The sequence below is a fragment of the Gobius niger genome (assembly GCF_951799975.1).
Source record: "Gobius niger genome assembly, chromosome: 6".
NCBI classification, from domain to species: domain Eukaryota; kingdom Metazoa; phylum Chordata; class Actinopteri; order Gobiiformes; family Gobiidae; genus Gobius; species Gobius niger.
Genome location: NC_136857.1, coordinates 18,513,308 through 18,531,308, shown reverse-complemented (window position 1 = coordinate 18,531,308; position 18,001 = coordinate 18,513,308). Strand labels below are relative to the sequence as shown.

At 41.3% G+C, this 18,001-nt stretch overlaps 1 protein-coding gene across 1 annotated transcript in view; it reads left to right on the top strand.

The window, feature by feature from the left end:
* Positions 1-18,001, top strand: part of mtor (mechanistic target of rapamycin kinase) — an 87,482-nt gene that overhangs the window by 10,162 nt on the left and 59,319 nt on the right. Inside the window, exons 19-28 of the mRNA XM_079557726.1 lie at positions 2,355-2,605; positions 3,091-3,177; positions 5,401-5,568; positions 8,501-8,613; positions 8,949-9,111; positions 9,609-9,701; positions 10,088-10,234; positions 11,422-11,564; positions 13,129-13,291; positions 13,969-14,114. Coding sequence (XP_079413852.1) covers positions 2,355-2,605; positions 3,091-3,177; positions 5,401-5,568; positions 8,501-8,613; positions 8,949-9,111; positions 9,609-9,701; positions 10,088-10,234; positions 11,422-11,564; positions 13,129-13,291; positions 13,969-14,114 — 1,474 coding nt within the window. The remainder of the gene's footprint in view (positions 1-2,354; positions 2,606-3,090; positions 3,178-5,400; positions 5,569-8,500; positions 8,614-8,948; positions 9,112-9,608; positions 9,702-10,087; positions 10,235-11,421; positions 11,565-13,128; positions 13,292-13,968; positions 14,115-18,001) is intronic.

Genomic DNA, 18,001 nt, shown 5'->3' with positions numbered 1-18,001 from the left:
AGTTTGCTCTGGGCTCAATGGCCTGTGACCAGAAGCAGAGACTGTATATCTCATAATACATTCACAGTTTTCCCAGGGCCATTGTCTGCAGCTTGAGTCGTTTTGTTATGTGTGGGGCCATTGGCTAACCCTGTCTCCTCACCTGACCTGAACCGCCACCATTCACACTTTCCAAAACAAAGACTGAATTACTGCAGTGCTTAGCTTTGCTGCTGCCTCACTGTTTGGCTGTCACATCATTTCCCTGCCATAGACTATCAGACCGTTTATCACAATGCATTAGTTGTAAAGTGCAAAGCTACTGTCTTTAGCCCGCGGGCCTGGTGCCAGTCTGTTATGACTACTGGGAGATGACAACTGAAACTGTACTCCCACAGCGGGCCCGTGAAAAGCTGAATACCAGACGTCTGTCTTCTTAGAACGCTTGTAAAACTCTGTAGCTCCACAAAGAATGCACTCACCCCAATTGCCCCATCATGAATGCCATTAATTTATTCAAATAAATTATGAGTAGGTGTTTTTAAGATGCATTTTTATTGATTTTGCGTATGCAGTCCAGCTTAGAGTCAATCCCCAAAGCCACACATCCTATTTCATCTACTACTCACAGTTGTAGCACAAGCCCACTGATATAAATTTATGTTCTGTATGCATTGCACATGTGTGAGGAACTGTTTTGGTTGGATTGCAGTATTTTAATGCTTTTCTAGACTGTCAAAGTCTTTCTCAGTCTCATGTTTTACTCACTGTGAATTGAGTCATGTCAGATGTTCGAAGCCAATCTGCGCCTTAGTTAGGGAGTCTAGTTTTTTACATCTTTATGGCCCACTGCCATTTATTCCCCACAGGGTGAACATGCACAATCTTACGCACTAGGCTATCGGGCACATGAATGAGCTCAAAAATATGTTTCACAGCTTTCAAATAGCAGAGTGACCCAGTCATTTTCACAACATTAGCCTCCGACTGTTTTTAGCATCATTGCTACCTGAGTTTACAATCTCTCATAATACGCTGCAGATGCCACATGGGAGTGTTATTTATACAACTTTACACATTTCTATGCCATGGTTTATAGGATTTTTCACAGATTATGTTCACTGTATTATGATGTTGAATGTTGAATAATTAATGCAAACACCAAGAAAAACAAATGTTGTTGCTGATAAATCGCTTACCTTTCCACTCCTGCCAACAAGAGTAAGATTTACCTCTAATGCCATGTCCAGACAGAGTAATGAGGAGGATTTGTGTAGCAGTACGACCAAAGCTTTTTTATTTGGAAATGCTTTTTACCATTATCTCACCTAATTTTTATTATGCCTTGGAATCGTTCTTGTTCTTCTGACTCCTGTACATCAGTTCTGACTTCTGCACAACAAGAAGACATTGTAGCAAAAGTATAGTCCTGCCCAGATGAATGAGCACATAGAAAACAGTATTTAGTTCTTCCTGGCAAACACCATTCATTCCCTCTGTTGCTATTGGCATCTTAACAAAGACATAAGACGAAGCTAGCAATTACTGCAATCAAGCTTCATTTTATTTCAAAAAGACATTTACCGTTTGTGGAGCTGAATGAAAAGGGTAGCCAGCATCAACAAGTCAGCGATTATTTTTTTAAAAGGCCAAACATGTGCAGTAGCAGCTGAGACTTTTATGTGAAGATGACGTTCTATTTTGCAAATGCCATAAATAACTTATTTAGACTCGCATAAAACAGCGATGACTTTGTCCGCAGGAGTACAAGGCTGAGTTGAAGTGGTTGGAGTGTAATTTTGGTTCAAAAGCATTGGAGGGTGTGACTCATAAACTTGCTAAAATGTTAAAATAATGTATCAAATTCTTACCATCCACAAGTATGTGTTACACAAGATTTTTTTAAGGCATTTAATTTAATTTGTCGGTTTTCCCCCTCTGCCTAATGCCTTCTTTGATGAATGGTATTGCTGTGTTGTCTACAATAAAAACAAATGGAAAGAATACGGAACCCTTTGCTAACTTGTCCCCCCCTGTAGGAGTCCAGCATGTGAGATGAAGGGACTAAAATAGCATTATATTTCTTGTTGTAGCTGCTAGAATAGATTTTCTTTTTAAATATTCATATTTGCATATGATTTCACTGTATATTGATTGCTGGTCATGTTTTATTTAGGGTCTGGTGAATTTGTTTAGATAATAGTATATTGTTTATGGTTATCAAGTCACCTCACTCGTCTGTATTGTATGTCAGGCTTTGTGTAGTTTGTAGTTTTCTTAACTTAAACTTCTTAACTTGTTACTGTGATGACTCTAAACTGTTTTTCATTGAATGCCGACATTATAACCCCTTTGTTATGGTTTCCTTCCCCCAGCCGACTACAGCACCAGTGAGATGCTGGTGAACATGGGTAACCTCCCTCTGGATGAGTTCTACCCGGCTGTGGCCATTGTCACCCTCATGCGTATCCTGCGGGACCCCTCCCTGTCTAATCACCACACCATGGTGGTCCAGGCCGTTACCTTCATCTTCAAGTCCCTGGGCCTCAAGTGTGTCCAGTTCCTGCCCCAGGTCATGCCCACTTTCCTAAACGTCATCCGTGTGTGTGACGCCAGCATCAGAGAGGTGGGTGTCGCGCCAGGACTTTCTAACTTGCCCATTTGGGGTTTGGCTCAGTAACCCGCTCAACCACATTTCTAGAGTATTAGTATAAGAAATTAGTATTAGTATTAGTATTAGAAAGTCAAAATTTAGCTTAAAGTGCATTTGTAGTCCAGTGTTGCTGTGCATGTTGAATTTTATCATCTCTGACATTTTGAAACATGATCCAGTTATTTCCTCAGTAATCACAAAGACTGCAGTTGTTTGGGTAACATAATTTCCTTTGCAAACGAGAAAATATTGGTCTTATCATGTATAAAACTTGTTTATCCTGTCCTTTAAATCTTCTTCTGCATGCTTCTTATATTAGTTTAGCAGTTCACATTGGGTACTTAAGCCTCACAGCAGAAGGTTCTTTTCCAAATATGTGGTGTGTGGCAAAGCAATTGTGTGCCAGCATTTACAACGATGCCTCTGTGTAACCACCAGTATTTGTTTTTTTCCCGTAGTTCCTGTTCCAGCAGATGGGCATGGTGGTGTGCTTTGTGAAAATCCACATCCGCCCATACATGGACGACATTTTCACACTAATCAGAGTGAGTAGCTCTGTTGATGTGCCAACTTTTCAGCAAATCCTCTCTAATTTCCTTTAAATCAACAGGGAGTTTAAACAAATAGATGAGAAATAAATGTGAATGGAACGCAAGAAACACACAACTAATGCGACATGCGTGTCCAGTAACAATATGCAGAACTTGTTTACCAAGGCAACAGACTCCTAATTAGTGAAACCACACACTCACGCACCCACACACACCCACACACACACACACACCCACACACACCCACACACACACCACACACACACACACACACACACACACACACACACACACACACACACACACACACACACACACACACACACACACACACACACACACACACACACACACACACACACACAAACTTGCCTCAAAAGTACAAAATGCTCCAAATGAATCCAAATTAAAATTATTTTTGGCAATTTTCAAAATTAGAGTATGCGTCATTACATTACATCATTACATTCATTCTAAACAGAACCTTCAATGCTCCCGACTGAGTGTCAAAACACTTAAGTGTACAGTGTACACTTGACACTCACCTGTGGCCATGCTTTTGCTATGCTGTGTCATCACATGTATTCCCTCTATTATATTAACTCACCTTTGAATTATCCGCTGATTACTTTTACCACCTACCATATTTTCCGAACTATAAGTCGCACTTTTTTTCATAGTTTGGCTGAGAGTGCAACTTATACTCAGGTGCGACTTGTATATCAAAATAGATCAGATGTGATTATTTTCACACTGACAGCCGCTAGAGGGCGCTCTAGGCTTATGTACTAGTATCTGCTACTCCTGTAAAAAATGGTAATCGAGCAGCATGCCCAGGTAGTTGCCAAGGCTGGTGCGACTTATACTCCGGAGCGACTTATATATGCTTTTTTCTTCTTCATTATGCCTTTTTTGGCTGGTGCGAGTTATACTCCAGAGCAACTTATGTTTTTTTCTTCTTCATTATGCCTATTTTGGCTGGTGCGACTTATTCTCCAAAGCGACTTATAGTCCAGAAAATACGGTAGTACTTCATATCTCACTTAATCCAAACTTGTAAATCAATTGCCACTGTCTTCCACCAAACCTCACCTTCCCATGATCACTTTTGACGGCTGGAAAATCTCACGTTACCAGTCCCGCATCTGAACCAAGGTGAGGCTGGTACTGACACTATTGCACGTGGCAGTAACCAGAGAGGAGCGAAGGGGAGAACTGGACCGTGGCTCGTCAAGTCCCGCCGAGTTAATAAACGGCAAGCAAACATAAAGACTCCATTCATTCTCAGCTCCAGCTCGGGTCCTGCATCCAGATGGAGAGGCTGGAATACCCATTTAGGAACGCTCGCTCGCTCAACTTCTCCCTCTCTCTCAGTTAGCAGCAGAGCAGGAAGTCGGGGGTCTGTCGGGGACCCCGGGACAACAACACCTCGCCAGATCTCACAGCTAAGGCCCCACCGGCTGATTGACAGATTGCGTGACTTCGGAGCCACCCCCCCCCGCTCAGACAAACCACTATTATCTGAAATGTACACAATTTCCTAAATGATGTCACGGGTGGCACAGAGACGTGATGTCAAGGCTTTTGCCGTCTACTTTTAGAACGCTAATCCTCGCACGTGAAAATTATGTTATTTCAAAGTAAATCCATCCACACTTTGATTATTGATGGAAACACGCATGACCCAGTTCCCTCGACCAATTTTTTTTAAAGCCAAGAGAGTGAGGTCAAGCTTTTTGGATCTACCCAGTGAATATTGTAAAATTTTATATGCTGAAAGTGGACTTTCAGGCGCTGGACTTATTTAGGTCACTTTTAGTATTTGGCCATTTCAAACCACTTCTGAAAATTAGATTTTATATTCATTATTATTGTGGAAAATGACCTTTTATATACAAATGGCTATTAAAGATGCACCAATCCAGCGCTTTCAGTCCCAATCCTGAGGCTTGGGTGTTGAGCATCCGTCAGTATTCAATAATAACCAATAGCAGTGCTGTTCTTCTAAAAGAAAACATGAACTAATCCAAATGCAAAAAAACAACAACAGTATCGGTATTGTTGCATCCCTGATTGTCATGTTTCAATACTTTAATTCTTCCATTTTATGAATTTGCAATTTCACCAACTCAGAATCACTCAGACCAAACCTGAGTCGACGCCAACAACAGCAACATTAAAATATCGTAATTATTTTATACCGTTTGTTGTCCACAGGAGTACTGGACACCCAACAACCCCATGCAGAACACTATCATCCTCCTGATTGAGCAGATTGTGGTGGCTCTCGGAGGGGAGTTCAAGCTCTACCTGCCTCAGCTCATCCCGCACATGCTGAGAGTCTTCATGCATGACAACAGCACCGGTCGCAGCGTTACTATTAAGGTCAGTAACAAATAAAGCTCTGTATTGAACACCATCATAGTGTTTGCAAATCCCAAATGAAGATTAAAAGTCTGAATTCTGCATTGTATGTAGTATGTGTTAAGAAAAATAGCCCAAAAAATTTAAAAAACGGGCTACAATATTACTAGTTGGCGTGTTTTGACATCAGACATTGTGATATATGGTGTGGCTGACCAGCTCCTGTATACAGAAGTCAATGTAACGTAACCCTAATTAATCATGGCTGTAATTGTCAGCATGTTTAGCCTTACCTTTTAGCGTTATGCAATAAGAGTTGACACTGAAATGCATCTGACCATTTATTATTTAGGACACTTTTTCAGAGTTGAGCCAGAAATGTGCTCCTACGTAAACAGTGTTCCATAAACCTTTTAAAGGAGAATTGAAGAACACCAAAACATGCCTTCAATATGCTGACATTTTAACTTTTTATATGTAGGTGATATTTTCTCCACCTGTGTTATTAAATGCATGTTTTCTGTCAGTGAAAAACTCAATATGTTTAGTAATGGTCAGTCAGCAAACCATTTTATTATTCAAATCTCAAAGAGGATGTGCACACATCCTCCCTACATAAAAACAATAGTTGAAGCTTGTCCACATAACCTGTACAATACATACGCTTCCAAGAATACCTGTTCAGTCTGATTTAGCCCATAAATAGTTGGTGGAACAATATCATTACTCACTAATTCTAGTAGTCTACTTGTGCTTTCATTTGAGAAATGACTTCTAAATTAGGTGTTAAAATACATAACATGCCCCTAATGTGGTTTCTCTGCTACACTGTAGTGTTCACAATTAATCATGTCTGTAAAAGAATGCCAAGAAATGCTGTAATTATGCTGTTACTTAAGAGGAGGTGTTGAAGGGGCGCCACATTCATTGATTTGCAGAAGAAATAGAAGACCAATTTATTGCATTATGATTAAACCATAAATCTTGTTTTGCTTAATTAATTGTATAAAGATTACATTTGAGTTTGGTAATTGGAGCAGATTGCCGTTTTTTAACTGAGAAAAGTGGGTGTTTTAACTTAATCACCGAGAGACGCTTCATTGACTTTTTATAAAGACCAGAAGCTCAGTCCACATTTGACTTACGGCACCGCTGTTTTCTTAGCGTGGTTTTCATCAATATCCACCAAAACCTTAGACGCTTAAGTTGTTTGAAAAAGCCATAGACATGTATTACACACACTATTCAGTTTCACCAGTCGCTGCCAGTAGTTGTCAGCTCTCTACCTCAAACTCTATATCACGGTAGACCACAAAAGAATCACAAGCAATGCAGACATCTTTTCTTTCTTGAGAATATCTGTCTGCTGCATTAGATAACCCAGCATCCCACAGTCGGGACAGCCTGTAACTTTGGGCCTGGTCTGAAGCCTAGTCTTTGGGGGTCAGAAAAAGGAGCTGAGAATTAGGTTACCTTCCCGTTCAAGAAGATGTAAAACATCCTTCCATCATTTTGGGGGTGCTGGTGTCCATGGCCCCCCAGCGAGTGACCCCGGGCTCACTTGTTCACCTCCACCGGCTTCCTGCTGTCTCGCCATATGCTTTTCAGACATGGGGGCGAACAGAGAGGTGGTCACGGGCGGGGGCTGCTACACACGTCATCAAGCATCTATCTGCGAGTCGTATGAGGAGCAGTGATGAGGTCATGCTGCCTATGTCCTCGCAGGGGCAACATGACACATATTGGCCTGGAGCTTTTTTGCGTCTGTTTTTTTTTTTTTTACAAGCCGTCTCGCAGAGTTGTGACAGTCGACTTAACTGACAACATTGAGAATGTCAAGATTTCCAGGTTGGTTTTGTCCGGGAACTTACCTACGTGATGACCCACTTTTTACATAAGAATATTACTCACTGGAGAAAAGTTATACTACATTGCCTGACCAATAACAAAGTTGCCACCTGGATTTAACTAGCTGTTATGATCTGGGGTTGCTGCAACACTATGTGCCCAAAGAATGAGAATAGCTGACTACCTGAACATCCTGAATGACCAGGTTATTTCTTCCAACTGATTCCTTCTTCCCTAATGGCTCGGGCATGTTCCCAGATGACAATGCCAGGATTCATCGAGCTCACATTATGAAAGAGTCAGGGAGTCCAAACCTCTTTGAGAATGTGCTGGAGAAGCCTTTGCGCAGTGGTCACACTCTTATTATCAATATTATCAATGCAAGATCTTGGCGAAAAATAAATGCAACAATGGATTTTTTGGGCAAAACATTACTGATTACAGCCAATGCGTGCTGTAATCAAAGCTAAAGGCAGTCCAAGAAATATTAAAGCAGTACTAAGTAACTTGTTTACCTTAATAAATCATTTCCGTAGTCCCTCTGGGGGTAGTACAAGTGTTAATGGGATGATTGGGGGGGTCTTTCATCTCCCCCGGTGTCTCTGGTCAGAAAACCACAATTGCAGCTTGGCTGCCATTGGGTAAACGGGCAAAGCTAACTGCGGGCTAGCACCACTTAAACAGTATTTACTGCAAAGTTTGAGTGAAAAAAAAATCTCCATTTTGTAATTGGATGTACACTATCCCTCTCTCCCTTTGTCTTTTCTGTCAGTGTAGTATTTACTCTCAAGGACAAGTAATGAGTAAAAAAATTTAACATGCTGTGACACCTGCAGTGGCACTTATGGCCTCTAGGGGCATGAGTTACTTAGTTCTGCTTTAAAGTGTGTAATCTTTTTTATTTTGGTGGATAGGAAATGTATACAGTACCAAATATATCAACAGTGAAGTATTTCATATCATCTTGCTGAATTGATTGTGCTCACTCTCTATGATGCAGTAAGTTTGTGTTTGTGACACAATTTGAAATGGTTCAATAGTATCACTCATCCCTGCAGCTTTCTGGCAGTGTACAGTGTCTTATAGTATGTCTCTCCTGTTTCAGCTACTCAACGCTATCCAGCTGTTTGGAGCCAACCTAGATGACTACCTACACCTGCTCCTTCCTCCTATTGTCAAGTTGTTTGATGCTCCGGATGTGCCTCTGCAAGCACGAAAGTGAGTGTATTAAAAATATAATGCATATTTTTTTTAGATTAGGTTATGTCACAGTTCAGTAAAGTCCCATGCCTAACTGAACAACATCATATTTTTCAGTCCACAGACGTGCTAAATTATATTCCAGTTTTCATATCTATGTACCGGAACCGTAGTGGTCAAGACAGAAAGTTCTTCTGGTAGCTTTTACAGACGTACAGTATGACATTTTATGTGTTGAGCCTCCCTGGCAGACACTTCAATCCTTTTACTGGACGTCTTAACAGCTCTAAAGTCCCCCTTGTCTCCATCTCCCACTGTTCAAAAATCATGACTATGTTTTTTTCGTCTGTCAGGGTTGCCTTGGAGACGCTGGACCGTCTAACGGAGTCCCTGGACTTCACCGACTATGCTTCACGTATTATCCACCCCATTGTCAGGACACTGGACACCACCCCCGAGCTCAGATCTACCTCCATGGACACGCTGTCTAGTCTGGTGTTCCAGCTGGGCAAGAAGGTACAGTAGTAGCAACAGCATCATTATTTCGGACGATATTTTTTGTGACATGGTTAATGGTTCCTATAATCCTATCATCACGATTAATTCTGGTGATTGAAAAGTGCTGGCCTATTATTCGGTAGTCCCCTCAGCCTCTCCTGTTGTGTGGACTTTTTCGACAGTCCGTCAAACTGCCCAATCTTTATTACTTCCTGCCAGACTGCTGATGTCATTTCACAATTGAGAAGTGGAGTGGGGGGGTGGGTAGTGTTTATGAGAGGGGATGAAGTCACTCTCCTCCCTCCCTTTCCCACTTAGACCCCCCCCCCCGTCCCAGGTCTAACCTCAGCAGTCCATGTGGAAGCACATCTGGCAGCACATATGAAGACCGGGCTTTTGATGTGGGACTCATAACACTTCGATACAAGTCCAGGATACTCAGTCATTTAGTTTATAGCAGTGGAAGGAGGGAGCCCCTTTTATTTACTCTGCTTCCCTTTCCTCTCATCTTGCAGTACCAGATCTTTATCCCCATGGTCAACAAAGTCATGCTCAAGCACAGAATCAACCACCAGCGCTATGATATACTCATCTGTCGTATTGTGAAGGTAAGCTCCTTTATCAGAGAAGAACGGCTCATGTGACACATCGAATCATTTGTAAATTGTCTACTACTTTCAATTTCACCAGAGTAGCACAAAAATGTCAGTTTTTGTTTTGTCCTAATTAGTATTGTACTGCATCAATGCTTCACTGCTTGTGTCTATTAAATCATACTAAAATGAATGCTATTGTACAAGTATTGCTCATATAATAATCTCAGACTCAGAGTACAACATTTATTTATCATGTATTATTCCCCATCAGTGAACCATTACTCACGTGTTCATTAGCAGATGAGGAAATGCACTTGTTGTGAAGCCGGCCTGAGTAGTCTCTCTGTGTGGCCTGTTTGCGTGTGGGCTTGAGGATGTTATTTCTGTGCTCACAAAAGGGCTACACTCTGGCTGAAGAGGAAGAGGACCCTCTAATCTTCCAGCATCGGCAGCTCCGAGGTAACCAGGGCGACACTCTGGTCAGCGGGCCTGTGGAGGCGGGGCCAATGAAGAAGCTTCACGTCAGCACCACAGCACTGCAGAAGGTCAGAGGGAGTCTAGACATGGTCTTTTAAAGTGGGATTGCGAGGTTACTTTCATGGTGAATGGTGTGTGCCACATGGTAGATGTTTGTCTCACTGCGGAGCCCACAGACGTGTACAGTAAACAACCATGTGCCCGAGTTTATCTCTGAGCAACAAGGAGACAAATGGGAGGAAACTCCAGATTCAATCTAGAATACAAATTTGAGCCGCATATGGACTCAATTATTTTTTTATGAAGAAGTAGGATTGGGCCATATAGCCAAGCTTGTATTGATTGAACTTCAGTTTTGATATTCACTTATTTCTTTTTGTTCATATTAAAAACAAATGAATATAGCCTCATGAATAATACAGGGCATGTGCTAAACTGAAGACTGTAGACACTCCAGACCTGCAAAGTTACATCCATCCAAAAATACATGAAATCTGCATGGCTTTGTAATGGCTTCTCCTGCAGATGACGAGGTGAATGACAGATCCAGTGCACCACACTGTGTCAGAGGCACAGACATGTGCGTCAGATCTGATCTTGGTCATAATCCGGCCTCAAAAGCTTTGTTTACAAAAACGTACAAGCACACAATAGGTACAGCAAAACACGAGCCTCGAATAAAATGGGCTGCTGAGTGCGTGTTTTATCTGCCGTGTACTTTAGAGCACTACAGTTATTTTTTTGCTGTTTTGTATTGTATGCCCAGGGCCATATTTTATTATAAAACAGCTTTGAAAAATTATAAAGCATCAACAGTTTTTTTTCTGAGAGCATAAATACTGCCTAGTGGGGAACATTCAGGCTATTTTATTTCAAAACCAACGTAATATTTTTTATATCTTACTGGCACCTTGATGCAACTTAGGTCCTGCACCGTGAACAGAAGTGAACCAAGAGGTAGCTGGACCGTTACACCCCTACTGAACAGACCAAATATGGTTTGAACCAATTATATTGAACCTTGATCTGACATTCAAAGAAAATATATGACTTGGCTGTATTTCAGTTTCTTTGTTTGGAAAGTTCATAAGTATTGCCTTTCATCAAATGTAATCAGTGATTTAGTTTTTTGAATAACAAAGCCAATGACTCAAAATTTAAATCATCATGCAAAGCACATTAACCCCTGTGACCACCTTGCCTGGAGAATACTCTGTGTTCTCCCAGTGACCAGCTGTTTTCTGTTGCTCCACAGGCTTGGGGCGCTGCCAGAAAGGTGTCCAAGGACGACTGGCTGGAGTGGCTGCGGCGGTTGAGCGTGGTCCTGCTCAAAGAATCGTCCTCCCCTGCTCTGCGCTCCTGCTGGTCACTGGCACAAACATACATACCACTGGCCAGGTACACCAAGGCTAGACTTATCTTTGCTTGTCTGGCGCTTAATGCCCCGTAGCTACGCCATGACATAATGCGGAGGCTGAGGTCAGTGATAAACAGTCAAATCAAACGGAGGTTTGTCTGTACTTCAACAAACCACAAGTCAAGCATTGAAATTTTAGCGGCTCTTGTCAGAGATAGTCGTTTCCAGATGTAGATGTGTGTTCTAAATGATGGGAAAGATGGCTGCACGGGAATAATGCAAATGCTCTGAGGCTTTCATCTTGTGAACACTGTTTTGAAATCATTGCAATCTTTTATTTTCATGTCAAACGAGTAACGATATTCAGCATGTGTGAACAGCCCAGAATTTCTGGCCTATGGTGTTTATTACATTTTTGGTGTTATTACATTGAATAAGCGGAATAATAACATGCTTTTAAGTGAAGTGAACAAAAAGGAAATGGCTCTAAATTAACGATGCAAGATGATTACAAAAGAAATTCTAACCAGTTGCTTTTTTGTGTGAGGAAACGCGTTTTCATGCTGTGCAGTTTTAACCAACCATCAGTCTGTGCACTGAAACATAAGCTGCTGCTGTCAGACACAAAAACAATGTTGTATTAGTCGTTTCTAGATGTGTCTGTGTTCTAAAATGAGTTGTAGATCACAAACATGACAAATGCTTTTCATTCCAAGCTATTTTTTGATGGAAACTTTCTTAAAGGATCTGTATCATGCTATTTTAGCCATCCCAAAGTACAATTTATATGATATATTGTACCTCTACCGCCATGGACTACTATTTTTTGTGAGAAATATAAGTATTTTTCTGGGGGTATTTTGCAAACCTGGAAGACAAGACGCTTCGATTCAGTTAACTCCGCCCCCTCCCTCCGAGCGGATCTGCCCATGCATTAGTAGCAGTAAAATAAATATAAATATCACAACAAGTGAAGTTACTTCACAATACAGTTATAAGGAGTTGACATCTGCAACACAGCTTCATAAATGGCTAACACACAAGCTAACACGCGTTTTGACTCACCACCACTCTGAGCTGGCCTCTCCATCACATTGGGGACTCGCGTTGGTTATAAAAGTTTATCCACTTTGAGAAGATTCACCAAGCATACATCAAGAAACAGTCCTGCAGTCCAGTTTTTTTTTTTTTTTTTTAAGCTGTATTTTAAATTAAAATCGGGCCGTAAGGAATTACAATACAGAAGTTGGGCTCTTCCTGTTTGACACTATGACGTAAAAAACGTCAGAGTGTCACAGCTCAGTCGTTTTCCAGCAGAGGGTGGAGCAGCTGCTCAGAGAGCAGGATTCAAGAGGATCGCTGACTGCGTGAATGAAGCCAAAAACCACTCTGGGGGTATTTTTGATAAGGAAATAGCATAACAACATGGCTAAAAGCTCCAAAAAGTCGATTTTGCATGATATAGGCCCTTTAAGCTTTATCATTAAAGTTGATAATGCTGCTAACCTTAATTCTTGGAAATTTGTTGAATAATGCATCATTTTTTTTCCTTATACAGTAGCACCTTAGTTTATATTCACTCTTGTCTTTCTGTATTCTCTACAGAGATCTGTTTAATGCGGCCTTCCTGTCATGTTGGTCGGAGTTGAGCGAAGACCAGCAGGACGAGCTGATCCGCAGCATTGAGCTGGCACTCACGTCACAGGACATCGCTGAAGTCACACAGACGCTGCTCAACTTGGCCGAGTTTATGGAGCACAGCGACAAGGTTTGTTTGCTCAGCGTCTGCACATCAGGCTTTATCAGCACCAGTTAACCAAGAATTATCCCTACTCATCATTCATTCATCAACAATCATCAGCAAACTAAATCATGCTGCTCCTAGTCCTATTGTTGCTGTCAGTCAAGTGATCCCCCAACAGCACCGGGGGCATCGAGAGTCTGATGTGTCAACTTTCAGGCACAAAACCATTATAAACCATTAAGTTGCCAGTCATGAACGTTTTGCTTCAAAGTGGATTTGACACAAATCACTACCATAACGCAGGGCTCATGATACAATTGTAGCATATGTTTTGTAGAAATAATATTTGGTAAAGTCTTTCACTTTTCTGATCTGAAGTTTAAGTAAAAGAGGTTGTACACAATCTTCATACAGTAATCTCTTTTTCAGATGCTGCTAAAGAGCTCAAGTTCCTTGTGGCAATTTGACCACACATGCTGTGCCCATTATCCATGTTGTTGAGCGTGTGGCAGCTTTGACCATAATTCCAGTAAAGTTAGCGTGTGTAAGGTTATAGTGTACCTTTCTCGAAGGTGTTTGTAGAAATGGGTTTCCCTGTAAAGTGTCACACATCTTTGCCTGTTTAAGTCCAGCTACCATGAACCCTAATGTAACAATTGTAAAGAAAGAGTACAAATAAAATATGACTGTTCCTATTTTAGGGTCCTTTGCCTTTGAGAGATGACAATGGCATTGTGTTGCTGGGAGAGAGGGCTGCCAAGTGTCGCGCCTATGCCAAAGCTCTACACTACAAAGAACTGGAGTTTCAGAAAGGACCTTCGCCTCTGATTCTGGAGTCTCTCATCAGGTAGGATCAAAAAGCTATTGGGATTCGGCATTGGCTAGATGTTTGCAGATTAGTGTTCACTTCGATTCTATTAAGGTGGTTTTCCGCATGTAGGCGCGTATCAACCGAATGGTTCTTTCACCTGCTTTGTCGAGCTTTTCCTTAGTAAAGGCCAGGGCCAAACCTGTCTGACCAGGTATAGGTTTTGGGACCGACCACTGGCTGTGGCCAAAGCACGTTAACCCATGTCGGATGTGACGTGAACAGACTGCTGGCCTCTGATTGGCAACGAGAGAGTGGACAGCCCTCACTTTTGACACGCAGGTCACATGGATTTAATATTTTACAACATCATACGGCTGTTAAAAGGGGATTTTGCCGATATTCGCATTTTGCCGCTGTTTGCGCAGCTTTAGCTGATGTTAGCATAACATTTGCATGTAGCTTACCTTTATAGTGGTATTTAGCGGTTTCTTTTCTGTTTTAATACAGCTTGGCACCTCTGAATGATTCCATAAGTCCCACCAAAAGGCAGCATTTGTCCACATTTGTTCTCATCCCGGCTTACAAAACTTTTAATGATGATCTGTACAGCGTGCTCCTCCATGACAAATGCGTGTGTGTGTGTGGTGGAAACAGAAAGGTGTGCGGGGTAGAGTCGATATGTGCACGTAGAACGTGGGGTGGAACTATGGACTACTACTATGGAACTACTACTAACGCTATGTGGAACGACAGCTTTATTTGTTGCATGATGAGAAAACACACATACATTTAACTTGAAAAATATAATTCACCAAAACCAAGGTTAAATACATATGGTAATGTCGAGATACTGGGAAAGGGAGGGACTGTAGCTCCCTGTAGCTACAGGTTGGAGATGCCTGTAATACATTGCTGCATCACTCGCTAAACAGCAGTATGTTGGTTGGGTGTATGCCATGTCCAAACCAGAAAAACACCTCATTTAAATGCATTACTAAAGCGTAAAAAAGTCCAAAATTGCAGATGACCCTGAGTACCATCTGAAGAAGCAGATGAAGAAGAAGCACCCCTGAATGTCTAAATACAGAGTCTTAATGCCTTCAGGAAAATGTTGGCCAAATAATGATGCAAAAGGAGTGTCATCAGCCAAGTGCCGGTGATCATTTGGCCAAACCACGTGAGGATTTATGGACTGTGCGTGTCACTCTTCTTGTGTGGCGCAAACTAAGCTTTCTTTTTAAATTTACTACTGCTTTTAAGATACCGGTGCTGTTCATTTATGTTAAGTAACTGATATTCTTGGGTAAATGGTGACTCACTCTTTTGCTGTCATTGGACATTTTTACACAAGTAGCAGAGTACTGTTCTCTTCGAGTTTTCATTGGCATAAGCTTCCGTTTCAAAGACAAACAATCCCCAAATCCTAATCTAATAACTACAGATGAATGATAATCTGCATGTCCTTTGTACCACGCTGCTTTGATTTTCAGCTGTCATCTTTTCCAACCCATTCTCTCATCCTCCTTTTATTTCTCCATCTTTGGCATGGCACTGAGAAATCTGTTTCCCAGGCATCTAATTGGACTCTTGCCTCTGTTTCATCTGCGCGTGTCTGGAATTGTGTTTCTCTGGGGCCTGCTTTCAATTTCTCTGGAGCCTTGATGATGATGAATGATGGAAGCTGGTCCTCCAGTGTTTTCAATATCCCCATCTGCTTCTCACCTCTCCAGGATTTCCCATAAAATAGTGGCTGCTGAGCACAAAGCAAATCCCCAAACCCCTAGTATTTGTACATGACTTGAATATGTGGAGGCATCGTGGCTGAGAGACATAATAATGTGGAAATTATTCAAGTGGCACTGTGGATTCAGTGGTGGCTCGACTTTGTTGTTATTGGTTGGATTTGAGCTTAATATGTCTTCCCGAGCTTGAAAGGCAAAAATCTGATATCTTATTTGCATTGGTTGTTTTTTTATGATCGCATTTGTTTCGTCCACAAAAAGCTTGAAATCAGACCTTGAAATTCAATGCAAAGGACTTTGGACTTTGGACTTGTCTGTCTTTTCTGAGATTCAAGACAAAATTTGGAGACTAACCTGTTTGTAAGCTTAAAGCTGCCCTCAGCTATTCTCCAGGATTTTTTGTTGTCAGTAGGTGTCAGTAGTAAACCCTGCATTGCACCCCCCTCCCCTCCCCTGGCTTTCCCCCTCCACACACCTTATGATGCATTCAAAGGGGAAAGGAAATCTCATTAATCTTGTGTGCAACACTCATTTATCAGCACAATAAACAAGATGAGTAGCAAAACATAGTAAACATTTTTAGACTGCAACCTTCATGTAAGTCTGTTTTTTTGGCAATCAAACATAATTTACAGTGCAGAGGTTTTATTTACCACAACCCTTGAACGCCTCATACACTTCCCGATGGTGCGACCAGACCTTCCTGTAGATATTGGATTATTAAAGAAATGGACATGAGGATTTCAGCTGCATCAGAGCAGGTCGGCCAGATGTTCATCAGTATTTCTTTCTGTAAACTTCTGTCATAATTAGAGGCCGACTGATATGGGTTTTTCTAAGGCTGATGCCGATATTTTGGGATGTTAATTGGCCGATGCTGATATGCTCAGCCGATTATTTTTCCAAATGTCTGGTCTGTAATCTGTGAAAACAAATACTTTGCCGCTCCAGAACTGGACGATTTTGTTGTATTACTTTAGGTCAGGGGTGTCCAAACTTTTTTCATGGGGGGCCGCATACTGAAGCGTACAGAGGGTGAAGGGCCATAGATCAGTGGTTAGTGCCGCAAAACCTTTGACTAGCAGAGGTTTAAATTGCGGCCCACACCTTTATTTATGCTCAAAACCATCATGCCAGCTCTGTCTCACAATAAAAGGTTAGTTGTTTGGTTAGAATTGTGTAGAATTATTACATTTCAAATAAAAAGGACTATCTCTGATCATGTGTCCCGATTCAGCAAGATGGCAGAGGGCCACCAAAAATTGGTCTGAGGGCCGCATTTGGCCCCCGGGCCGCACTTTGGACACCCCTGCTTTAGGTGATCCAATCATAGTTTCTGTCCCAGCTTTGATTTGTTGTTGTTAGCATTAGCATATTGTTACTAGCTGCGGCATTCTGCGCGGCGATCAAAAAACAATTGGGGAACGTAGCACTAACTCAACGATTGAATTCTCCAGATTCTGCACTTCAAAATGACATGCAAGATGCATATATGCATATTGACGGAGGTTTATTGAAACTTGTGTTTAACAAACTTGAATCCAACCAATTTTCATTGCGATGTTTCTCACCTGCCCCTGAGGCCTAAGGAGTCCTTTTAAATCGTGTTAATCATTTTAATCGTCCAATGCAAAAAGCGGAGCTTTACTGAATATCCCAAAATTAATACTGGAAGAGGTAAAATGTAGACAATGGGAAAGGTGCATTCTTAATGATTAAAACGAAAAAGATGAGATCATGTAAGCCTTTATTGATCTCACAATGGAGAAATTCACTTGTTAAGAGAACATAATAGAAGTATCTTATATACATTGACTACAAAACTTTTGGGGGTAAAAAGTATAAACTATAGAAATGAAATAAACAGACTTTAATAAAAGATGTATTGGCAGTGTAAGGTTTACAGTCATAGTGCAAGTGGTTGTGACGTAGATACAGACATTTTTGCACATAGTAGTAGATGATATATCGCCCAGCCCTAGATTGAAGACAACACAATAATACAATAATAATAATATATTGCTTATACGGTGAGGAAATGGCTTTGAGATTTTAGCAGCAGGACCTTTCATTTAAAGGCAGTAGCTCATTGGATGCTTAAAATAATGGTTACATAAATGATCATTACAGGTTTAACATAACATCCCAAATTAAATTTGCCACCTAATTAACCATCTTGTT